At 44.9% G+C, this 27,059-nt stretch overlaps 2 protein-coding genes across 2 annotated transcripts in view; both read right to left on the reverse strand.

Annotated features, from left to right (window-relative positions):
- The window catches only part of RFESD (Rieske Fe-S domain containing), a 278,054-nt gene that overhangs the window by 193,280 nt on the left and 57,715 nt on the right, over window positions 1-27,059 (reverse strand). The window lies entirely within an intron of this gene.
- The window catches only part of ARSK (arylsulfatase family member K), a 145,465-nt gene that overhangs the window by 87,376 nt on the left and 31,030 nt on the right, over window positions 1-27,059 (reverse strand). The window contains exon 5 of the mRNA XM_077462371.1: window positions 22,864-23,035. Within this exon, the coding sequence (XP_077318497.1) occupies window positions 22,864-23,035 (172 nt within the window). The remainder of the gene's footprint in view (window positions 1-22,863; window positions 23,036-27,059) is intronic.

Here is a 27,059-nt window from a genome sequence, read left to right on the forward strand (position 1 = left end):
CATGGCATCGTTTTGCCTGCGTACTTGCGTAACCCCTGGAACGCCTACGGAGCACCGCTGGTTCTGAGGACAGAGCACTGGAAGAGGCCATGGAGGAAGAAGAAGAGGAGGGGGTGGAGGAGAGAGGTGTGTCACAACCAATAGTAGCATTTTGGAGGCGTGGTGGCGGAACAACCTCCAACACTACTGCACCTTGTCCTGCATCCTTCCCAGCAGCCAGAAGAGTGACCCAATGGGCCGTGAAAGACAGGTAACGTCCCTGTCCATGCCTGCTGGACCATGAGTCAGCGGTAATATGCACCTTACCGCTGACCGCCCTGTCCAGCGAGGCAAGGACATTGCCTTCCACATGCCGGTAGAGAGCCGGAGTCGCCTTCCGTGAGAAAAAGTGGCGTTTGGGGACCTGCCACTGAGGAACCGCACATTGTACAAACTCACGGAAGGGGGCCGAGTCTACCAACTGAAAAGGCAGCAGTTGAAGTGCTAGCAATTTAGCCAAGCTAGCATTCAACCGCTGGGCATGTGGATGGCTGGGAGTAAACTTCTTCCGCCGGTCCAGCAGCTGGGGCAGGGACATTTGTCTGCTATAATCGGACGTGGGTGTACCACTAACAGAGTTCCCGGAAGCACTTGGATGTGACACGCCTAATTCTACACCTTCATTCCTCTCAGAGCAGGTTTCAGAGAGGACTGAAGGTCTAGTGGGGTTGGAGATGCCAGCTGATGAGGAGCAAGGAGAGGTCCGCTTTGTTCTTTGGTGTGGGTCTTTGAGGTACGCTTGCCAACGAGCTGCATGGCAGGTCAACATATGTCTGGTCAAGCATGTGGTGCCCAAGCGGCTGATGTTTTGGCCACGTGAGATACGCTTGAGACATATGTTGCAAATAGCAGCGGTGCGATCTGATGCACTCGTCTCAAAAAAGGCCCACACCAAAGAACTTTTAGAATAACGCGCAGAGGAAGCGCTCTGCGCAGGCGGAGCTCTGCGGTGTGATTCAGTCGGTGTGCTGCCCCTAAGCTGGCCCCCGGAGGGCATCCTGCCTCGTTGGACATGTGCCTCCTCCTCCTCCTCCTCCTCCCTCCTTCCAGGCACCCACGTGGAGTCAGTGCCCTCATCATCCCCTCCCTCTTCATCGCTGTAGCAAACCTGACAGTATGCTGCAGCTTGTGGAACATGACTGCCAGATTTCTGTCCTTCTTTAGCACCCCCTCTCTCTGCGCTCACGCTACTGCCTTCCTCTAGCTGAGTGTCATCATCAGAGCCCACCAAACACTGGGCATCCTCCTGGAGCATGTACCCAACACTGTGCTCAAAGAGTTCAGGAGACTCCTCAGGAGGACGTGGTAGGTCTAGGGAAGGAGTCACTGATGATGACATTGAGAGGAGGGAAGACGATGCGTCGGCAGCTGCTTTGCTACTACCCTGAGACTGGGTGAGAGAGGATGAGGAGGATGAAGAGGGCTTGGTCATCCACTCTACCAAGTCGTTGGCATGTTGCGGTTCAACATGTCCAGCTGCAGAAAAGAAGGACAAGCATGTCCCATGGCCACATGCTGATGACAATGCACCGCGTCCACGACCAGCACTGTTGTCTCTAGACACAGAGCCTGCTTGCCCTCTTTTATCGGCTCGCACCTGTCTGCCTCTCCTTGCTGGCCTTCCAGACATGGTAATGGCCTGAAGGGAGTTGGGTAAAACAGTAGTTGGGTAGTTTATATTGTGCTCGAGGCACACAACACCCACTAACTCCTGCAGATGCCTTTTTTATAGAACAGCAGAGATAAAGGGGTATATACAGATGTATACTGTGCTGTGCTGGAGGCACACACAACTTCCAATTACTCCTGCAGATGGCAATTGGGCTCAAATAGAGAACAGCTATGTAGGTGGATTATAGCGGTATGTACTGGGTACAGAGCACGCAGACAGCACGCACTATCTCCTAACACTACTGACTGCAAGCTCTATTATTAAAGATGGACCACTAGCTATATAGGTGAGGTGAATATCACGGTGTATACTGCGGTCAGGGCACGCAGACAATAACCAGAAAACAGCAGAGATAAAGGGGTATATACAGATGTATACTGTGCTGTGCTGGAGGCACACACAACTTCCAATTACTCCTGCAGATGGCAATTGGGCTCAAATAGAGAACAGCTATGTAGGTGGATTATAGCGGTATGTACTGGGTACAGAGCACGCAGACAGCACGCACTATCTCCTAACACTACTGACTGCAAGCTCTATTATTAAAGATGGACCACTAGCTATATAGGTGAGGTGAATATCACGGTGTATACTGTGGTCAGGGCACGCAGACAATAACCAGAAAACAGCAGAGATAAAGGGGTATATACAGATGTATACTGTGCTGTGCTGGAGGCATACACAACTTCCAATAACTCCTGCAAATGGCAATTGGGCTCAAATAGAGAACAGCTATGTAGGTGGATTATAGCGGTATGTACTGGGTACAGAGCACGCAGACAGCACGCACTATCTCCTAACACTACTGACTGCAAGCTCTATTATTAAAGATGGATCACTAGCTATATAGGTGAGGTGAATATAGTGGTGTATACTGCGGTCAGGGCACAGACAATAACCACTACACAAGAGCAAGATAGGAAATCAGCCAAAAACGATTGGTGTGTAACTGTGTTGAAGGTACACAGAACACCCACTGCTTCAGATGCCAACACACTACACGAGGCCGCCTCAAAGGCGGCCTTATATAGTGTGGGGCGTGCACTACACAGCCTGAGCTATGATTGGCCACAGGCATCCTGCCTGTGGCCAATCATGGCTCTCCTCGCTGCTGGCGCTGCGATTGGCCAAGCATACGGGGTCACAGTGCATGCTTGGCCAATCATGAGCCAGCAATGCACTACGCCATCGCAGTGCATTGTGGGCCGTACGCGCCACACGAATTTTGACGCGAACGGACCAAGAGTTCGGATTTCGCCGAACGGACGAACAGCCAATGTTCGAGTCGAACGTATGTTCGACTCGAACACGAAGCTCATCCCTAGTGTGAACATATCTAGCACTCAAATTACTCCTTATGCCTGTTAGCATGTGTGATTTGTACAGGTGATTTTCCTCTATAGCCCTGACTGCTAAGATAAAGCAAAGGCATAACAGTAGTTTTCTCATCTTTTGAAATTAGCTGTACTTTCTTGCAATGGCTGTATCCATGTAATTTTACAGCTGTAGCAGTTATCAGGAACACTTGGTACGGTCCTTCAAACTTTGGTCCCAACCCTGCTGTAATGTATAATGATGTTTTGTTATGTAATTGTTATGTAATTGTCTAATACAAGCAACTAACTGTGATTCTCTGCTCCTTGTTGTTCTCCTCTTTGGTGGGCGGGTTCCAGCGCTCCGGCACTTGTGTGTCCTGTTTCGGGCTGGAGACGAGGAGGGGACGAGGAGGACGAGGGGAGGGCGAGGAAGAAGGAGCCCTATGACGTCCGTTGCTAGCTGAGCGGCCGGTCAGTTGATTCCAGAGCCATCGATCAGGCAGGCAGCCGAACGGCCGAGCACCCAAACAGCCGAGCGTCGAGCGCTCAAACAGCCGAGCAACTGAAATCAGCTACCTGGAGGTGGGGAAGGATAAGGGGTGACGAGGAACAGCTGAATACTATCACCGGCAGAGAAGCTGAGTAGCAGAGTGGTCGAACGGCTGAGCAGGTCATCTCCCTCAGGCTATACCGTTTTTGCTGCCCCTGTTTGAACTTGGAAGCTGGTAAGCAGGTGTGGGGACTTGGATCATTTATTTTTTGCATTCTGCGTTATCCTTATTGTACTTTGCAATTTTTCACACAAACTGGGAACAGTGCAATTTTTTTGGAAGTACTACAGTATACTTGGCCCAAAATGAACTCCTGCACTATGTTGTAGCTATCCAGGGTATAAATTATTATAACCCTGACTGTATTTTATTTGTATTTCTTCATAGACATTTCGTATATTGCACTTTAGTGCTGTGGATATTTGTTTGTGCTTCTACAATGCTGCCATTGGTACCATCATTATGTCTGAGTTATTCAGTTAAACAGCTGATGAACTATACCAGTTTTTTGGCTCCACCATGTATTGCGGTGATTAAACAGCTAGGATTACTCAGCCGCCCACGTTATATCCATAGAAGCTCTCGCCGAAAGTTTGTTTGTTCACAGACTAATCATGCCATCCCGACTTTTTGGTCAGCAATGCGAACTGTTACTCCACACATGCGTCATCAGAGTGCTGGTGTTCATCAGTTATGTGGTTTAAACATTTCTATGGCAACATCGCTCGGTGAGTTGAAGGAGAAACGTAGGGTGGATTTTAGTCTGTTGTGACCGGTGCGAAGATGTGTTGCGTTTTCAAGCAGCAAAATTGAACTTTTAAATGCACAATCTATTACAAACAAATCGTGTTTTATTCATGATCGCATTCTGGATAAATGTTTGGACTTTATGTTCATTACAGAGCCTTGGCATCAGCCAAATATTTTTTCTTCTTTAAACGAGAGCTGTCCTAAGTATAGTTATCTTGAAATAGCCCGTAGCACAGGGCGAGGTGGGGGCCTGTTAGTTATTTATCGCAGCCATTTGCAGCTATCTCTGCAATTATTACCAGATTTAGTGTTGTTTGAATGTCTTGCTTTTAAATGTAAAATTCCTTCCCTTGTGTTGTTCATTCTTGTTTATAGGCCACCGAAATTTAGTTCATCATTTATTGCTGAGTTGTCGAATCTTTTAACACCTTTTTGTACATCAAATGTAAATGTTATTATTTTAGGAGATTTAAATATTCATGTTGATACTCCTTCATGCCATCCCGCAGCTGAATTTCTTCAGCTGCTGGATTGTTTTAATTTAAAACAACTCGTTGATATCCCCACACATGCTAGGGGGCATACCTTGGATTTGGTCATTACGGATTCTGTTCCTCTGACTAATTTGCAGGTGTATGACCTAGGTGTGTCAGACCATAGGGCTATTTCGATTGGATCTGACATCTCCATCCAGTTGCTATAAGCCTAAGCGGGACATTTGTTTTAGAAATTTAAAAAATATAAATCCGGAACTTCTGGCAACGGATTTTCAGCATCTATCTACACAATTTTGCTCTGTTGATGATGTACTGGCTTATTATAATAGCCAGCTTAGCAGTCTGTTGGACTTTCATGCCCCACTTAAAACGAGAGCTGTTACTTTTATTCACTCAGCCCCGTGGTATACAGATGAGCTTCGTAAAATGAAGGCAGTGGGGCGGGTTCTTGAATGGTGCTTTCGAGCCTCTGGCCTCACTGTCCATAAACAAATTTACCGGGAGCATCAACATCTATATGCACATGCCCTTAACCACTTTCAGACCGGACCATTTTGCTGGTAAATGACCAGAGGTCTTTTTACAATTTGGCACTGCGCTGCTTTAACTGGTAATTGCGCGGTCATGCAATGTTGTACCCAAACAAAATTTGCGTCCTTTTCTTCCCACAAATAGAGCTTTCTTTTGATGGTATTTGATTGCCTCTGCGATTTTAATTTTTTGCGATATAAATGGAAAAAGACCGCAAATTTTGAAAAAAAATGATATTTTCTACTTTTTGTTATTAGAAAAATCCAATAAATTCAATTTTAGTCATACATTTAGGCCAAAATGTATTCAGCCACATGTCTTTGGTAAAAAAAAAGTCAATAACTGTATATTTATTGGTTTGCGCAAAAGTTGTCACATCTACAACCTAAGGTACGTTTTCTGGAATTTACGCAGCTTTTAGTTTACGACTGCCTATCTCATTTCTTGAGGTGCTAAAATGGCAGGGCAGTACAAAACCCCCCCAAATGACCCCATTTTGGAAAGTAGACCCCCTAAGGAAATTGATAAGGGGCATGTTGAGCCCATCGAATATTTTATTTTTTTGCCTCAAGCGATTGAATAATGACAAAAAAATAATATTTTTTTTTTTTTTACACAAAGTTGTCACTAAATGATATATTGCTCACACATGCCATGGGCATATGTGAAATGACACCCCAAAATAAATTCTGCTGCTTCTCCTGAGTACGGAGATACCACATGTGTGGGATTTTTTGGGAGCCTAGCCGCGTACGGGGCCCCAAAAGCCAAGAACCGCCTTCAGGTTTTCTAAGGGCGTAAATATTTGACTTCACTCCTCACTACCTATTACAGTTTTGAAGGCCATAAAATGCCAAGATGGCACAAAACCCCCACAAATGACCCCATTTTAGAAAGTAGACACCCCAAGCTATTTGCTGAGAGGCATGTTGAGTCCATGGAATATTTTATATTTTGCCACAAGTTGCGGGAAAACTACAAACTTTTTTTTTTATTTTTTTTTTTCACAAAGTTGTCACTAAATGATATATTGCTCACGCATGCCATGGGCATATGTGAAATGACACCCCAAAATAAATTCTGCTGCTTCTCCTGAGTACGGGGATACCACATATGTGGGACTTTTTTGGAGCCTAGCCGCGTACGGGGCCCCGAAAACCAAGCACCGCCTTCAGGCTTTCTAAGGGCGTTACAGTTTTGAAGGCCATAAAATGCCAAGATGGCACAAACCCCCCCCAAATGACCCCATTTTGGAAAGTAGACACCCCTAAATTTAGGGGTACACTAGTGAGACTAGGTAATAAATGGCGGGTGCCCTGAAACTATAAAAAAATAACTAACCAACCAGCGTCACCTGTAACCGTTATATGGTGATCACTGGTGAAAGGGTTAACTAGGGGGCAATCAGGGGGCTTTATGCGGTAGTATATGGGGGTCCCTGGCGCTATAAAAAGCTGCGGCGAACCTAAATACCTACCTGCCTAACTAGCGTCACCTGTGACACTAATACAGCGATCAGAAAAATTATCGCTTATTAGGCTGGGTTCACACTGGAGCGATGCAGGAACGCCACGAATCCACGGCGGGTTCCCGCATCGCATGCCTCCCGGCGGCAGTTCACACTGCCCTATGCGAACTGCTGGGAGTGTCAGTGAAATGTTAATGACACCCCCAGATCAGTTCGCATATCGCAGTGCGATCTGCAAACTCGGATCGCATGGTGTGAACACCCATGCGATCCGATTCTGCTGCGGACCAAAAAAAGGGTCCCGTGCGAGTTTGCGGCGGGTGCAGCGGGTGCGACACGAATTCAGCCATACTATCTGTATGGCTGAACTCGAATCGCACAGAGATCGGATGTGATTTGCACTGCAGTGCGAATCACATCCGTTCTCAAACCGCTGCAATGTGAATCCAGCCTTAGTGACACTGGCGACGGGGGGTGATCACGGGGTTAAACCTTTATTGGGGGGGTTAGGGGGGTACCTTAGAACTAAAGGGGGCTAACCCTAACTGCCCTAACAGTTATTACAGTCACAAATGACACCCGCCGGGTGATCAGGGGGTTAAACCTTTATTAGGTAATAAATGGCGGGTGCCCTGAAACTATAAAAAAATAACTAACCAACCAGCGTCACCTGTAACAGTTATATGGTGATCACTGGTGAAAGGGTTAACTAGGGGGCAATCAGGGGGCTTTATGCGGTAGTATATGGGGGTCCCTGGCGCTATAAAAAGTTGCGGCGAACCTAAATACCTACCTGCCTAACTAGCGTCACCTGTGACACTAATACAGCGATCAGAAAAATGATCGCTTATTAGGCTGGGTTCACACTGGAGCGATGCGGGAACGCCACGAATCCGCGGCGGGTTCCCGCATCGCATGCCTCCCGGCGGCAGTTCACACTGCCCTATGCGAACTGCTGGGAGTGTCAGTGAAATGTTAATGACACCCCCAGATCAGTTCGCATATCGCAGTGCGATCTGCAAACTCGGATCGCATGGTGTGAACACCCATGCGATCCGATTCTGCTGCGGGCCAAAAAAAGGGTCCCGTGCGAATTTGCGGCGGGTGCGGCGGGAATTCAGCCATACTATCTGTATGGCTGAACTCGAATCGCACAGAGATCGGATGTGATTTGCACTGCAGTGCGGTGCGAATCACATCCGTTCTCATAAACCGCTGCAATGTGAACCCAGCCTTAGTGACACTGGCGACGGGGGGTGATCACGGGGTTAAACCTTTATTGGGGGGGTTAGGGGGGCACATTAGAACTAAAGGGGGCTAACCCTAACTGCCCTAACAGTTATTACAGTCACAAATGACACCAATGCAAAAAAAATAAAAAATAAAAATAAAAAAGCAATTGGTGTCACTGTGACTGGGGGGGGCAGGGGTAATTGGGGGGGTGATCGGGGGGTAAAGGGGGGGTGTGAGTGTGCCTGGCATGTTCTACTGTATGTGTGGTGTGTTGGTGCAACTCACCGAACCTCTCTCCTCGGTGCCGGAACGAAAAATACCGACACGGAGGAGAGAATACATCACTTCCTCTCCTGTGTTTACATTACAGGAGAGGAAGTGATGTCACGAAGGATTTCCATTCGTGGAGAGCGATCGCGAGGGGGTGGCCATGAATAAATGGCCGCCCCCTCATCCCGGATCGCTCTCGAACGAATGCCGACCGCCGCAGGCACCGGGGGGGGTCCGATCGGGCCCCCCACCCGCGGGCAGGCAGGGACTTATATATACGCCCATATGCCTGCCCGTGCCATTCTGCCGACGTATATCGTCGTGCGGCGGTCGGCAAGTGGTTAAGGAGGCTAGGTCGCAGTTCTATTCTAAAGTTATACAAAATAGTTCAGGAAATTCTAAGCAGCTTTTTTCAACTATAAATCAACTGCTTAAGCCAAATTCACCATCACCTACTGCTATTTCGGAAGAGCGGTGTAATGAATTTATGGATTTTTTTTAGATCCAAGATTGATCATATTCGTTCTTCTCTGTCTGGTCCTTCGACTCAAACTGTCCGTCTAAACTGTTTTGTGCCCCCACAAATGGATCATTTATCAGAGATGTCATTAGAAGAGGTACAGGGTATTGTTAAGCAAATTAAGCCCTCTACCTGTTCCTTGGATCCTTTTCCAACTCCCCTGGTAAAAACTCATGTTTCAGTTTTAGGTCCTCGGATTTCCGCTGTTGTAAATTATTCTTTTCAAACTGGCCATGTTCCTTCAGCTTTAAAAAGTTCTGTTATTAGACCATTGCTTAAAAAATCCACTTTGGATCCAGAAGTCCTTTCTAATTATAGGCCTATTTCTAATCTTCCCTTTTTATCTATGGTACTTGAGAAAGTAGTTGCAAGTCATCTTCAGGATCATCTCAAGCATAACAGCCTTTTTGAAAAATTTCAATCAGGCTTTCGTCTTGCTCATAGTATGGAGACTGCTCTTGTTCAAGTTACAAATGATCTTCTTATGTCTTCTGATGCCGGCTCTCCATCTATACTTATTATGTTGGATTTGTCGGCTGCGTTCGACACTGTCGATCATGGCATTCTTTTGGATAGTCTTCGTTATAATGTCAGACTAAATAATTTAGCCTTCAGCTGGTTTGAGTCATATCTTACAGATACTGTAGGATTGAACAAACTACACTGGGTTGTTTTAAATCTAAACCGCATGTGATTACCTGCGAATTCCCTTAAGGGTCGGTGCTTGGCCCGATTCTGTTCATTCTATATCTTACTCCCTTGGGCCATATTATCAATCGCTATAATATCTAATTTCATTGTTATACTGACGATACACAGCTTTATGTAAAAGCTGCAGCTGAAACTCCTTCAGTGCAGACACCCCTTTCAGTTCTTACCACCTGTTTGGAGGAGATAAAGGAGTGGATGGAACAACATTTCTTGCAACTAAATAGCTCCAAAACTGAGTTTATTATGATTGGAACATCTCACCAGATTAAATCATCACTGATAACAAGTATTGCCTTTTCAGGCTTTAAAATTCCAGCTTCATCCGTAGTCACTAATCTTGGTGTAAAAATGGATTCCCAACTCGCCTTTGAAGCACATATAAATCAAGTATGCAAGACCTATTTCTACCATCTTCGTAATATCTCTAAACTTCGTCCTATTCTTTCCTTTTCCGATGCTGAAAGGTTGGTTCATGCCTTTGTCTCCTCTAGGCTGGATTATTGCAACGCACTTCTCATTGGGATTCCGAGAAAGAGCATGCAGGGGTTACAGTATATTAAAAACTCTGCAGCGAGGATCCTAATGAGAGTGCGGAAGCATGAGCATATCACTCCAATTCTTAAATCTTTGCATTGGCTCCTGGTTTCTGCTAGGGTTAAGTATAAGGTCTCTCTTCTTGTCCATCAATGTATATATGGCCATGCTCCACCTTATCTTAAGGAACTTCTAAGATTGCAAAATTTACCTCGTTCCCTACGCTCAACCAATTTGTATTGTCTAGAAATTCCAAAAACTAGATTAAAAACCATGGGAGATAGGGCTTTTTGTGTTGCTGCCCCACATTTGTGGAATGCTTTGCCTGATAATTTGAGGGTTTTTCAGTCTCCTGAAAATTTTAAAAAGGGATTGAAGACTTTTCTTTTTAGCAAATGTTTTTGAATTAAGTTATTTGTTTTTTTTTATTGTAAGGCCTCATGCACACGAGACGCAGATGAAACCTCTGTTAAAAAAAAGCTGAAACGCGCGTTTAGAAACGCGCGTTTTGCCGCGTTTGCATGTCGCGTTTAGACGCGTTTAGACGCGTTTAGACGCGTTTGCGTTTAGACGCGTTTATAAAGATAACATCATGTAGACCCTCCCCAAGCTCTCAAAGCATTTTTTTTAACTATTTCTGCTATTTTGATCAGAGTGAGCAGCAGCAGCATAGAGAGCAGTTGTACACTTGCATTTGCCGTGTCACTTGCCACGGCACCTGCCACAAGTTGTGGATTGTCCACTTGCCACGTCACTTGCCACAAGTTGGGGATTGTCCACTTGCCACATCACCTGCCACGTCACCTGCCACAAATTGTGGATTGTCCACTTGCCACGTCACTTGCCACATCACCTGCCACGTCACTTTCCACGAGATGTGGATTGTCCACTTTCCACGTCATCTGCCATGCCACCTGCCACAAGCTGTGGATTGTCCACTTGCCATGTCACCAGCCACATCACCTGCCACAAGTTGTGGATTGTCTACTTGCCGCGTCACTTGCCACATCACCTGCCACGTCACTTGCCACGTCACCTGCCACAAGTTGTGGATTGTTCACTTGCCACGTCACCTGCCACGTCACCTGCCACAAGTTGTGGATTGTCCACTTGCCACGTCACTTGCCACAAGCTGTGGATTGTCCACTTGCCACGTCACCTGCCACATCACTTGCCACGTCACCTGCCACAAATTTTGGATTGTCCACTTGCCACGTCACTTGCCACGTCAGCTGCCACGTCACTTGCCACGAGATGTGGATTGTCCACTTTCCACGTCATCTGCCATGCCACCTGCCACAAGCTGTGGATTGTCCACTTGACACGTCACCAGCCACATCACCTGCCACAAGTTGTGGATTGTCCACTTGCCACGTGACTTGCCACATCACCTGCCACGTCACTTGCCACATCACCTGCCACAAGTTGTGGATTGTCTACTTGCCGCGTCACTTGCCACTTCACCTGCCACGTCACTTGCCACGTCACCTGCCACAAGTTGTGGATTGTTCACTTGCCACGTCACCTGCCACGTCACCTGCCACAAGTTGTGGATTGTCCACTTGCCACGTCACTTGCCACAAGCTGTGGATTGTCCACTTGCCACATCACTTGCCACGTCACCTGCCACGTCACCTGCCACGTCACCTGCCACAAGTTTTGGATTGTCCACTTGCCACGTCAGCTGCCACGTCACTTGCCACATCACCTGCCACGTCACCTGCCACAAGTTGTGGATTGTCCACTTGCCACGTCACTTGCCACATCACCTGCCACGTCACTTGCCACGAGATGTGGATTGTCCACTTGCCATGTCACTTGCCACGTCACCTGCCACGTCACTTGCCACGTCAGCTGCCACGTCACTTGCCACAAGATGTGGATTGTCCACTTGTCACATCACCTGCCACATCACTTGCCACATCACCTGCCACAAGTTGTGGATTGTCCACTTGCCACATCACCTGCCACGTCACCTGCCACAAATTGTGGATTGTCCACTTGCCACGTCATTTGCCACATCACCTGCCACGTCACTTGCCACGAGATGTGGATTGTCCACATTCCACGTCATCTGCCATGCCACCTGCCACAAGCTGTGGATTGTCCACTTGCCACGTCACCAGCCACATCACCTGCCACAAGTTGTGGATTGTCTACTTGCCGCGTTACTTGCCACATCACCTGCCACATCACTTGCCACGTCACCTGCCACAAGTTGTGGATTGTCCACTTGCCACGTCACCTGACACAAGTTGTGGATTGTCCACTCGCCACGTCACTTGCCACATCACCTTCCACAAGTGGATTGTCCACTTGCCACGTCACTTGCCACGTCCCCTGCCACAAGTGGATTGTCCACTTGCCACGTCACTTGCCACGTCACTTGCCACGTCACCTGCCACAAGTTATGGATTGTCCACTTGCCACGTCACATGCCAGTCACCTGCCACAAGTTGTTGATTTTCCACTTGCCACGTCACCTGCCAAGTCACTTGCCGCGTCACCTGCCAGGTCACTTGCCACGTCACCTGCCACAAGTTGTCTATTGTCCACTTGCCACGTCACATGCCAGTCACCTGCCACATGTTGTTGATTTTCCACTTGCCATGTCACCTGCCAAGTCACTTGCCGCGTCACCTGCCAGGTCACTTGCCACGTCACCTGCCACAAGTTGTCTATTGTCCACTTTCCACGTCACTTGCCACTTCACCTGCCACGTCACTTGCCACAAGTTGTGGATTGTCCACTTGCCACATCACTTGCCACCTGCCATGTCACTTGCCACAAGTTGTGGATTGTCCACTTGCCACGTCACTTGCCACAAGTTGTGGATTGTCCACTTGCAATTGCAATTGTTTAAAATATTTTTCTAATGGTTTTTCATCATTTGCAATCATTTTTGAGATTTTTAATGTAAAAAAAAAGGTCACCTTTAAAAACGCATATAAACGCAAACGCGGCTAAACGCGGTAGCGGCGTTTTGCCGCGTTTTACCGCGTTTTGCCGCGTTTTGCGTCTGAAACGCAGAAATTTTTGTTTCTGAACGCATTTTTTTGCTTCTGGAAAAACGAGATTAAACGCAACTGCATATAAACGGAAAAAAACGAGACTGTGTGCATGGACACATAGGATAACATTGAATGAGTTCAGGTGCAGTTGAAAAAACTGTCCAACTGCATCTGAACGCGCGTTTAACTGCGTCTCGTGTGCATGAGGCTTAACTGTGTAGCACTTTGAAGTCTTTTGGTGGAAAGTGCATTATAAATAAAATGTATTATTATTATTATGCACAAGTTTGTTTTTGATTCAATTCCAGATCAACTGGAACACATGATTTACAGTCAGGTGATTGGGTCCTAGTGTCAGGAAGATCCTGCCAGGCTCACTGGCGCGTTTTTGCAGGCGCCATTGCGCACCCGTGCTCGCACCCCTGTTGGCGCCAGGCGGCTATTTAAGCCTGTCTGTCACACACAGTCTCCGTTGTCTGCTCTACAGCGTTCCCTGTGCCTTATCTGATCTGACATGAGACTTATCTGTGAATACTCGGCTATCTGTTTGTGACCACTCCAGCTATCTGCCTGCACCTGACCTCTGGCTTGCTAAGATCATTCTTCTGCCTGTTTCTTGGTACCTCTGCTGTCCACCTGATACCTGACCACTGGCCTGCCTGACCATTCTTCTGCCTGCTCCCTGGTACCTCCGCTGTCTGCCTGATATCTGACCCAGCCTGCCTGACCTCTCTCTGTGTGTTCCTGTCTGCGGTCTGTTCCTGGTTCCAGTCCAGCACTCCTGTCTCCAGCATACTCGTCTGCTGTTAGTTCCTGATTCCAGTCCAGCACTCCTGTTCCAGTCTACTCTTCAGTTCCAATCTCCTGTCTCTGCAAGTGACTCCTGAACTTCTGAACTGACTGTTGATCCTGCCAGGCACTCATACCACTACTCACTCTTGTTCCCTCTGTCTCCATTCCAGAGGGCAATGAGTAGGAGCCGTAGGGGAGGCCTCTCTCTGCAATTCTGGCTCAAAACCACCAGGTACGTGACACCTAGTAAAAGAACATGTGGAAGTATCTTTAGGACCAAAGTTTGAAGGACCGTTCCAAGTGTTCCCGACAACTGCTACAGCTGTAAAATTACATGGATACAGCCATTGCAAGAAAGTACAGTTAATTTCAAAAGATAAAAAAACTACTGTTATGCCTTTGCTTTATCTTAGCAGTCAGGGCTATAGAAAATCACCTGTACAAATCACACATGCTAACAGGCATAAGGAGTAAGTTGAGTGCTAGATATGTTCACACAGGCTAGACAGTTCAAAAAAAGGCACACACCTGGTACCTATTTACTTTCATTTTGAGTTTAAGCCATACAAAGCTGCCCAAAATACCATTATGTCTCAGAAATACCACAAATCTTCTATTATTGTGAAAATACATTTTATGCTAAATATAACTTAAAGCGGGAGTAAACCCGCTGACTTTTTTTTCTACACCTGTAAGGGAAAAGGCATAATGAACTCATTTTGAAATACTATTAGAACGAGGCACCAGTATCTCACTCGGTCCACGCCGAGGGAGCTGACCTGTTCCCTCGGCGTGACTTCCGGGTATCGCGGCTCCAGCGCTGTGAGTGGCCGGAGCCGCGATGCCATCACTCCCGCGCATATGCGCGGGAGTTTTCTTCCCGGCAGGGTCTGGTGTCTGCCGGACTTTCAGCCGAGAACCCCCGGAGAGCATGCGCCACTGAAGTCAGAGGCTCATTGTAAGGGGAATATCTCCTACACCATACAGCTTTAGGAGATATTCTTTTTACCTACAGGTAAGCCTTATTATAGGCTTACCTGTAGGTCAAAGTTTAAAATATGACTATACAACCGCTTTAAGGCCTTTGGGAATATCCCCTTGTTTACTAAGGGAAAGAGGTATACAATGTGACATTATGGTAGGAAACAAGACAAACCCAGACTACACTTTGTGTAGAAATGGTAAATTTTCATGGATTCAACAGATATTTGTTTTTGTCCTCATAGGAATCATCATTATAGAATTGCTTATTTATTTGTTTTTGTTCAAGTGTGCTAAATGTGAAATACAAGGATTACTACAATGGCAGTTAGAACTGCGAAAGATGATCCCAAGGAAGATATAGAGTGTTATCAAATAGTCAGATTAGCAGATTCGTATGATGCCGAGGTGGGTGATGCAAATGAGTAAAGATATGTATCCACATACACCCTTAGCCCTTGTACACACGGTCGGAGATTCCGTCGGAATGTGTCCGATCGGAGCGTTTTGTCGGATATTCCGACTGTGTGTGGTCTGCATCGGACTGTTTCCGTCGGACCGACTTTTCCAACTTGCCGGAAATATTTTCCGGCAAAATGCTCCGATTGGACATACTCCGATCATGTGTAGAGAATTCCGATCGGACAAAGTGCCACGCATGCTCAGATCAAATTCCTACACCAAAGCTACACCAAAGCTATTGGCTACTAGCGTGAACATAGTCCCGTCGTAACGAAATAACGCCATCACGTCGGATTTTCCGACAACTTTGTCCGACCGTGTGTATACAACAGTTTCGGACAAAATCCGACGGATTTGGTTGTCGGAATCTCCGACCGTGTGTACAAGGGCTAAGAAGAACTGGGCTCTGAGTATTTTCTGCTGTCACACCACGCTGTACCTACCCACATGATGTTACATTAATAACGTAGTTTTTCATTTTCACATACTGGGAATGTGCTTCTATTTGCCAAGAATAAAAAATTATGTTTCTCTGGACAACAAAATTAAAGGTTAGCAGAACACCTGCTGAGTCTAAAGCAGCAATCTGTTTTCATGGTTGTTCAGATTTTGTGCTTAAACTCCTGCAGAAATTCTTAACTCGGAGCAAGCCTGCAAATCTGTAAACTTGAATTTTAAGGCTGGTAAAATCCAAATGATGGAACCTAAATGTCAGTGTCTCTGAGTATTGCATCAAGAGGATTAGCATGAGAACCAGGCAAGTAAAAATTTTTTTTAATTAATTCATCATGACAGACTGCATAGTTCTCTCATGACAGATTAACACCAGAGAAGTAATGACATGACCGGTATGTTTTCACAATGTTTTTTACTATAAGAAATAATTCTCTTAGGAACTCAAGGAACAATAAATGCACGGGAGAATATACAGCTGACCATTATGTTCATGAAATGTAAATAGCAAATGTGATAGTTTGGGGTTTGTTCACTCAATGGCAGTGCTTTCCAGTGAGTTCAATCCACTCCAGAAGGTCTCTTTAAGGGCATGCTGTCCCACATTTATTAATACAAAAGAAAAAAGTTAATGGAGCAGATCCGTTTCCCATGCAGGGGTTTCCACCATCAATATGAGCATAAACTACTTCACCCTCTTGGTTCAATCTAGCAGCGATGCTGCTCCGGTCTGTTACCTTGGTCCTCCAGACCATCAAACCCAGCAAGTCAGTGCTCCTGTACCTCAGCTCTCTTCCAGCTCCTTGCTGCTCTGTCACCAGCTGTTCCAGCACTGTGTACACATACACGCTCTGGTTGCCCTGTACTTCTTCTCTGTTTCTGGGGAAGGATTGGGGTCCTTCTGACCCCTACACAGAGACCTCTTGCCTCTCAGGTGGAACCCTGAACTATTTTGAATATTAAGGAGTAATAGTAGTAGTAAAACTAGTACCACATACAAGCCCTACAAACTGATAGGACTTCGCTTATTGAAACAAAGCCTAAAACTAATAAAAATGACTAATTCAATTCATTTTTCACTACTTTTTCTACTCAACACAATGAAATAAAGAAAATTTTTAATAAACATTGGAAAATACTTCGTAATGATAAAATCATTGGAAGTTTGATCCCGGAGAAAGCAGGGGTTATTTATAGGGGGGCATTCTCCATTCAGGGCGATATTGCCCCTAATGCGATTGACATTCCGAAACCTATCCAATTCTTTCCGCAATGTAAGGGTTTCTTCCCATGCAGAAAATGCAATGTGTGTATACACAATGCTTTAGGGAAAAGAAAGAGTGATACTTTCACATCCACGACCACGCAGCGGGTATATTCCATGAAGCATTTTACCACTTGCACAACTAGATTTATAGTGTACCTTATTGCGTGCCCGTGCAAAAAACAGTACGTGGGTCGCACCATCAGAAACTTTTCAATTAGGGTTAACGAACACCTTGCAAAAATAAAAAAGGGTTGTGACAAACACACTGTCCCCCGGCATTTTTTGGAGTATCATGATAGAGACCCGAAGGGTACCCAGTTCCAAATTATTGACAGATTTATTCCCAATTGGAGAGGTGATTCATGCCTGCGGGGTGTATCGCGCCTCAAAACTTTCTGGATACATGAGTTGAGATGCTATTCACCCCACGGCATGAACACCGATTGGGACATCAATTGTTTTATTAATCAAGCATAAATCTATATTCAAAAGAGATACACATTTTTCATCAGACGAATATGCCCCTCATACACTTTGATCATTTTTTGGTGTTCCATATTTCTTCCAGACCCACGGGCTATATGCCCCTACTAGCCTGTGGAGAAATATAAAGTGTGCTCTAAAACTATTACTAGCATAAGTTTAATATGATCCTATATAAATCTAGTGATTGCATATAGCCATTGTTGTTATTCCTTTGGCGCTTTTTAATTCAAATATTTATCATCATGTTTATACACATCCTTTTTCATACGATTGAATTTTTGCACATGGTATTCATATATCCCAATGTTTTCATATTGGGTGTTATTTATTATACTTCCATCCTTTTCTTTGGCTACACTCACTATCATGTTCTATTTTTCATGCAGAGTTATATTTTGCTTCAAATATAGAGGTCCATTTAGCTTTCTTTTTGTGCCACAGTATTGTATATTACAGGCAAGACGGATTACATTTCAGGTTACAATCCGCATAATTTTTATTTTAACTTACTGACTGCTTCCCCCACATGACGTGTAATTCAGCTCCGTTTGCCTAAAAGTTGTATATGGGGACACAGGCTGCGGCGACGCCCACCTCACTATCAGTGAGGAGGTCCGTTGAGCGCCTGTGTTCATTACACAGAATGCTGACATCGGGAGTCATGTGATCTGGAACAAGGAAGTGTCTGTTCAGCGTCCTGCATTACACAGAACGCTGACGTCGGGAGTCATGTGATCTGGAACAAGGAAGTATCTGTTCAGCGTCCTGCATAGTGTCATGGCAACGGGATAACACATGTCACGGACGCCGTAGGATCCATACAGCGATATCTACCTAATCAGGTAAGATTACCGCTGATCTAGTGAAGGCTGTCCGTTTTGACATATAAGGTGAGCGCCCAACCCCTGTGTGAGAGGGGTCTGGATGGCTGTACACTCCCAGTGCCTGGCTTGTTTGACGCGGACTAGCTGACGGATTGACCACACATATTCCTACAACTTTCCATGTCCCCACATGCTCCGATGGATGATGTATAACTGCATTGGCAAACACATCCTTTGGGATATAGAATGAGGGTGAGACGTGGAATTTCAGACTCAGCCGTGAGTGCTTTAACTGTATCATTTGAGATTATGGTGTTTATATATACTTTTATGTATGGAGTTCACCTGTGTTTAAACAGTGAATGTGAGATTGATGGCCTGACTCCCATTGGTTATGATGTGCAGGGCGGACCGTCCATGATGTGTACCCATTGGACGACTACCTTGCACACACCTTGACTTTAATTCCGGATCCGCCCTTTAATAGGCGGACTGGATATGGGTTAGTTTATAAATTTAGTAGCAATGTGGAGGGTTACAATATGCCCCTGTTGAAGACCTTTTGCTGTCGAAACGCGTCTGGCTTGCATTTGGCACCCCACATTGCTTTTTTATGTTTTACTTTATTTTGTGATCACATGTTGCTTTTATGTCATGGTTTTTATGACCTTTCTTAAATAAACCCAATAGTTACCGTCTGACCCTCACCATTTGGAGCCTTTTTTTCCTCCCTTTTTTTGAATATTCACCGCACTTGGGGTGGCACGAATAACTGGACCCTGTTGACCCGGGAGACGCACGTTACAGCCTCCAACACTGGAAGTCCGTGTAATCCGGAGACAGCGAGGCAATTTATGTGAACTACCATCAACTCACAATACCCGATTGACATCACTTGGGATTACAAGCGCAGTTGACCCACTGTCATACGACAGATGAGTCCATTCTCTGGAGTATTTATTTTTTCTGAAATTACTCCAGACAAGTTATTGTCCCCGGTCCAACTGAACTGTGGGTTGCCTGATCTTTTTGTTGGGAAGACCAACATTGATACTTGTTCATTACCCAACACATGTGGACTGTTTTTGCTGGGACTTACATTTTAGTCACTGATATCCACTAAGAGTTGTGTGCTCTTATACATATATTGTGTATTTAGCGAACTAATACTTGTATTTTGGTTCATGCATCTTTATACATTTTGTCACTTGTATGTGGTATAGTACTAGTTTTACTACTATTACTCCTTAATATTCAAAAAAAAATGTATTCACTCACCAGCGCTACACTATTTGTTTTCCCCACTTTCACTGAACTTTGTTTGTTTGGGTGTTAGCTGCTGATCTTCACTTTAGCTATAGCGCAGTGTTTTCCCCTCTAATTTAACCCTGAACTATTGTCTGGTCCAAAATTATAAATGTTATGTAGACCTGCACACTTAGCCTGCTAGTTACTGGCAAGACCTGGACACTGGGTTGGAGACTCCTCCCCTTCTAAAGCACTTCAGAGTCTCCGAGCTCCAGCCCCTGATTCAGGTATTACAAAACCAGGAAAAATATGTAAAATCACCTTTCTCAGCTCAGAATTGATATTCTGGAGTCCTGCACTCTGCATATATGCAAACTCTGTTTCATTTTGTCTTACATTTTACACAAATGAATAATTCATCACCAACAACAAACTTTCATGATTGATGGGCAGTATAGTAACATTTACTTTGTGGTAGGGTGGGTGGGGAAAGGGATATTCAAGAGAGGGTTAGGTAGGAAAAGGAGAATGTCAGACCCTACAACATGACCCATTCCCTACTAGCTGACACATATGCAATCCACTTAAAATAGTTCCTTAACCAAGTTCAGATTGACAGATGATTAGGGATGAGCTCAAACATGGGGTGTTTGCCCGTTCGTCAAACAGTGAATGTTATGGGGCATTCGCAGGAAATTTGTGCGCCGCAAGATACCCCATAATTCACTGACGTAACTGGCTGACCCCGCCCCTTCTGATGTCACGTGACGTCACCGGGTCGCCCGCCCTTGCCTATATAACAGCTGTCAAAGCAAAAAGACATTTTTTTTGGGACCTGCCAGGTTGCATGCTCAGATAAGGGTCTGGTATGGATTTTGGGGGAACCCCCACACCATTCCTTTTTAATTTTGGCACAGGGTTCCCCTTAAAATCATTACCGGGCCTTCAGGCCTGGTGTGAACTGGGGCGGGGAGCACGCAGTTTTTTTCAATGATTTTTTATGTATATTGCCGGGATTCAGCAGTATATTACAGCCGCTAGCAATTTTAAATGGCATTTTTTCCTTTAGAAATGTAATTTTGCTGTGGAACTGTTCTAAACATGGGAAAGATGCACTACTTTACTGGCATGATATTTAAAGGAATATTTCATTTTTATTGTTTCACTGCTCCTGAAAAAACATTTGTTTTAAATAGTTTTTTTGCATTGATACATGTCCCCTGGGGCAGTTTGTATATAAGCCATTTGTGTCTCATAGACTTTAACAGTGTTCACATGTTCGCACAAATTTTTTGTCTGTTCGCATGTCTGCCAATTTTGCCAGCATTTTCAAATCGCCTAGGTGTGAATGACAAAATGCAGAATGCTCATTTAGATGCCATTGATTTGAAAGGCACCTAAAATCAGGGTACGGTTCTGCCGCAATTGTTGTACGATAAATGGCGGCAAACTGCATCTTGTGAAGCATGTTGCCCAAAAAAAGTTCAGGAGCTGCTTTTGGGTGACATTTTTCAAGCGATGTGGTTTGCCGCAATTGCAGCACGATTTATCTCGCGAAAATTTTTGGCAGAACGCCACTGTGATTTTAGGTGCCATTGCAAGGAATGGTATCTCAAATGTGCATTCTGCGATTTGTCATTCACACCTACCCGCTTTGTAATCATAGGCAGAATTGTGGCAAATCTGCCCATGATTCAAAACGCTGAGGTGTGAATGAAGCCTTAGAGCTCATGTACACACAGACCAGGTTGACGGCAGTCATGGGAAAATGCGTGCATGGACACATAGGCTAGCTGAGTATAAAAGCTTTGGCAAAAAAAACGCCCAAAACTCTTCAACTCATGCCCTTAGCCCTTGGAGCCCTTAGGCTTCTTGTACACTAGCAGCTCATAAACTTGAGTTTAGGAGCCTTTGGCATATTTTTGCCCAAGCTTCTAAACTTAACTTCATAAAAACACAAAACAGTGGTGTGATTTTGCCGCATTTTGCGCTTTCCTGCAACTGCAGTAAATATAGGCAGGGTGTACATGAAGCCGTTGAATATATATTTGGAAGAAGTCAGATGACTAAGGCCCTTGATGACCTTGGTCTGGAGTGGATGTGTGAGGACCAGCTGCATTGGGTGAGGTTTGAAGTCTAAGGTCTGGCCATGTGCTCGAGGCTCTGCCAGAGAGAGCCTGTTTGCTGGCAGGGGGCATGGAAGAGGCTCTGCCAGGGAGAGACTGCTTGGAGGCATAAGGAAAAGGATGGAGTTCTGAGATGAAGTACCAAAAGTTACTCTTCATGAGCCAGGGATTGTGGAGATGATGGGAAAGTGTCAAGAAGGACTCATCCAAGGAAACCCTCCATAGTGCTGTGAGTTTGTGGGTGCTATAGGAGACAGCTGTTGCTACGTAGGTACAGAACATTGGATGCAGGCCTAAAGGCCCTTGTTCTGTATTGCTGTCTACCTGGCTGTTTTGTTTTCAGAGCCTGCCGATGATCTGTCTTCCTACTGTCCTAGGGTGTCCTGTGCCCTAACCCTCTCTCCCTACATTTTAGAGTATAGTTCTAAAAGTGACTGGCTCCCATCTTTTCTATAACCGTCCATACCCACCATGCTTAAGAACCAGCACCCTGAGGTGAAATGTCAGCCCTCCCTGATTTTTGGGGTCGGGGGTGTGTTACAATTCTTTTATCACCTCCTGTGGGAACTGGTGGTTGGGAGAGCCCTGGTGTTTTAACAGGATGCCCTATTAACATGGTGGTAGTGGCCTACAAATTCACAGCCATCAGGACACCAGCCCATATACTTGGTTTGTCAGTCTGGTATCTGTATAGTATGCAATGCCTCCTTTCTCTCTCCTAATTTGTTTTTTAATTACATTTATCACTGAAACAGTAAAAACACAAGAAGAAGGCTGGTTAGCTGAACAAATAACGGTAATTAAAATGAATGGTAAATTCAAATATGGTTTTAATGGCATTTTTAATTATCTAAGCATCGCATGCAAATTTTCCTATACTGATTTTAAATAACTTAATTAATAATTAGTATGCAAAGGGAAAAAATAATTACACACTAGACTACAGCTCAGTTTACCAGCATTTGGACCATGTTATTAAATACACTACTCATGCTACTCATGCTGTATATGTCAGCTTTTACAGCAAACTGTGAGAATACTATTTGTACCACTATAAGATATGCATTGTTCATGAGTATGTTAGTATTCGTCATGGAAAATAAAGATACATGGTAACTTACCCATTATACCGTCTGTTTCTGCGCACATAGCATAGTAATAAGCCCTAATATTTAAAATCTCCTGGTCTGTAAAATGTCCAGTGCAGTTCTTGGTGTATGATGAGTAGTAGTCCACTGGGTGAATTTTTTTTAAAGGCAACCATTTGGGAAGTGTAATGTTCTTATATGACACCTACATGCATTAAAAAAAAAACACAGTATGACTTTTCTTTTATTGTTTAATACATACTGTACATTTATAAATTGGTGCAATCTACAAAAAGAATACAGCTGATAAAATTGATCCAAGCAGCAACAGATAAAAAAAGCTCTGTGTCGCTACTTGCACACTAGTCTGCATGGTAAAAAGCAATGTTTTACTGTGCAGGCTAGTGCAATGCCAGCTCCAGCAGAGGACAGTGTGGTTTCCTTTTTTTTGTAAACTTTATTTGAAGTGTCATTCATGTCACTGCACAGCAGCATGGTGCGTTACATTGCTGCGTGTTGACATGAGGTGCTACACAGCGCAGTGCAGAATAATGCAGATACGCGTCAACTTTTCTGCACTGCACCACGCTGCTATCGCATCAGCATTGTGGCGTGAACGAGACACATAGAAAACAATTAGTGACTTGTTGTTTTCCAGTGTGGAAATATACAGCTCATCGCAAATAATGTCAATGAGCCGTAACATAACACTATACTGTATACAGTATATTTACCCACATTTCTATTTTTCCTAGAGGCGACATTTACAACTTTATTATGTCTGCTCCACCTGCTTTGAGACCAGCATGACACCAGCTCTTTTGACTGCCACCATCACTGTAGCTTGTTTTAAACCACCACCCTTTCATTCCCAGAGCCATATTATTATTATACAAGATTTATATAGCGCCAACAGTTTACGCAGCCCTTTACAATGTATGGTGGGGGGGGCAACACAAATACAGTACAGTTCAATACAAAAGGTACAGGAGGGCTTTGCTTGTAGCTTACATTCTAAAGGGAGGGGGTGGTACAAAAGGTAATGGCTGCAGAGAATGATTTGATGGGGGTGGCTCGGGGACAGTTGTTAGGTGGGTGTGGGATAGGCTTCCCTGAATAAATGAGTTTTCAGGGATCTCCTAAAGGTGGATAGGGTAGGGGCTGATCAGACAGACTGGGGCAGGGAGTTCCAGAGGATGGGAGAGGCTCTGGAGAAGTCTTGAAGGCGAGCATAAAAGGAGGTAACAAAGGGAGCTAGAGAGCAGGAGGTCCTGGGTGGAGTGGAGGGGATGATTAGGGCGATATTTGCAGATGAGGTTGGTGATGTAGACGGGGATGGCTTTGTATGTTATGGTTAGCATTTTGAATTTTACACGGTGGGGTAGGAGAAGCCAGTGAAGAGATTAGCAGAGAGGGCGGCAGTCACAGATTGGTTAGTGAGGTGTATTAGTCTAGCAGCAGCAATGATAATAGACTGAAGGGGGGATAGCCTGCTTAAGGGTAGGCCATTAAGGAGAGAGTTGCAGTAGTCAAGGCAGGAAATAATCAAGGAGTGTCAAAACTAAGGAATATCAAAACTAAGCTGGGCCCCAGCTAGGTTAACAGCGTTGCCCTCTTTTCTAAGTCCCAATCTGCATGCATACATTGAGATTAATTCCCTTTGTAAAGGAAGTTGCACTTTTCCCAGAGTGAATGTGGTAACATTGCAATTGGCACAGAATATCTAATCACATGCAAGGAAAATAAAAACCCTTTTTTGTTTTTGCTTGAATATGACTGGATAATGGAAATCAGCAGAGCTTCACTTCATTCACTAAGCTCTTGGGAAAATTCCCTTTAAAATTAAAGTCTATTTACTTTAGTAAATCAACCATATTGCCTTCTTTCTGCCATGTACCTGTGTGCGGAGTGTCAGATGAGAAGGGTTGCCTGTTGCACAGTTCCCATCTGAGCATTGCTGGATGTTGAGGCAAGGTCTGCAGAGGCGAACGAATGCGATGCATACTAGCACATCGTGGCTTTACCTTGCAGGGAGAATGTTTTGTTGTTTTCTTTTCGTAAGTTTACTACCGCTTTATGTATCAGCCATGCGGGAGGACATCAGGACATATGCAGAATCAAAGTCAGGAACATGCAGAAGTTTGCAACAATCATACAGCGGGGTAAAGAGACATTATGCAGAAACGTGATCAGTAGTCCAGGCTGGCGTCAGTAACGAAAGCAGACATGCCACATGTCCACAAGTCTATGACTATTCTCATAGAACACATGCAGTATATGATAGTGATATAAATATAAGCATCTAAGTTTACCACAAACTCCATGTGTCTTTTTTAGCTATTTATGTTCATCATAAACTCCATAGGATTACTTTACTTATTTATTTATTTTATTTTTAACTATTATAATTGTCCATCTGTTCTATGATATCTAATTTATGTGCAGCCTGTTCTTTATTATGCTTTTTTAGAGATTATTCAGATGAATTTCTGTATTTCACAGAAGTAACTAGCTGTCTGCCTTCCCTGTGTTTTTTCCTCACTGCTGTGTTATGTACAACATCCCCCTTTTAGAATGCTGTGATCGGCTGCCCACAACGAGGGTTTTATGTAATGTTTCCTTGAGAATGCTGGTGTTCTTTTGTGTTTTCGCAAAACAAAGACGTCCGCTGCTCCTCTTCCTCTATGTAACCTGAGCCCTCAGTGTGTGGGATAGGCTTGAGAAAGGGGTTCCCCATTCTGAAAAACGTTGCCATTCCCCCTTCCTAATGTATGATGGCATCACAGGGTTCTGCCCATTTCACATGCTCCTATGTGGTTTATTATTAGTTTAGTGTTGATGGCCCTATGCTTGAACAGAGTTTCCTTCCATGACTAGATACTTCCTGATTCACGATCCATTGGCTGTGTTTCACCAGTCCTAAGGATGCTGTTCATCTAAGGGAAGGCTGGCATCTAGAAGATATCTATGATTACTGCGATTGTTCACTATTATTAATGTGAGTGCAATATGTTTTTAATGTTTTAATTGTGATAATAAAATGCTACACTGAGAGTGGCACTTTCTGTTTCTTTTTTTATTTTGTGCTTATTTGGCAGAGTAGTTAATTAATCTTCCACTGCTCTCCATCCTGAACTAATCTACAGAGGTCCTGGGTTCACAAATGAGTACTGGGCTGCTACTGTGGTTGGAGACAATCCTGGTGGCATTCCATCTACCTGAATTACTTCTACTAATAGATAAAGGCTGGGTAATAAAATGCAAAACAAGCTCATGACTGGAGTTGCAGCTGTCAGCGTGCTTTAATGCTTTGTTTTCTGAGAACTAGGCCCTCAGACTCCCATTGGGTTATTACACAGCCACCTAGGTCTCCGTGTGTGTAAGCGGGTTAAAGTTACGCTAGAAACTGCCCTGGATGGGGGAGGGTAAGAGTTAATGCCTTTCCAGGGTTCTTTAGTTTTGGTTGGTTATCTTTGGGTCCGATCCACTGGTCCTGTGATATAAAGAGGGACAGTGGTCCGTAGCCAGTGTAGATGGAGAGAGAGCCCCAAGCAGAGAGGCCTGGAGCCCATAAGATAACCCTGTAAGGGAGAAGATCAAAGGGCCACACCAGAGAAGAGCAAAGGAAAAAGTCTCTTACTACTGTTGTGATGTAGAAGGTCATCAAGGGATGCATCCCCAAAGATTCCAGCACCGGGAAATTCCACTATTGGATGCTATGCTTCGTACATGGACTCTACCTTTGCAGGTATGCCGGGGCAGCATACAGCCTGAGTTTGGAGTAGGTATATTGTTCTTGCATGTTGGACTTTGAGATGTTCATTTTGCACTTTTCTAAGTAAAGCTTTGAAACTTTGTTCCTGCCTGGTCTATAGTTACTTAAGGGGTGTAATGCAAGTAACCGACACACATGGTTACGCCAGTAACAAAGTTAGTGCAGTGTGCAGATACAGTACAAGTGGTGACCCATGGTAATGGAAGTCTACCAAGCAGCCTGTAGCTAAGCGTGTGCCTAGGGCAGGTAGGACAGCCTCTTGCAGGAGGGAGGAGTTGTTGTCTGCGCTTTCGCCATGAGTGGTTTGTCTCCTATAGCAATAAGAGCAGACTCGCGTCCCAGAGGTCCCCAGTCTGTACACAGGTACGGAAGAGTTAAGTGAAGTTTAGTCTACACATGGAGTTCGCGCTGGGCACTTGGTGGGACCCCATACCATTACTGAGAGTGAGGTAGC

This window comes from Lithobates pipiens, unplaced genomic scaffold (assembly GCF_037356315.1).
Source record: "Lithobates pipiens isolate NorthernLeopardFrog02 unplaced genomic scaffold, aLitPip1_a1.2 Scaffold_3, whole genome shotgun sequence".
NCBI lineage: Eukaryota > Metazoa > Chordata > Amphibia > Anura > Ranidae > Lithobates > Lithobates pipiens.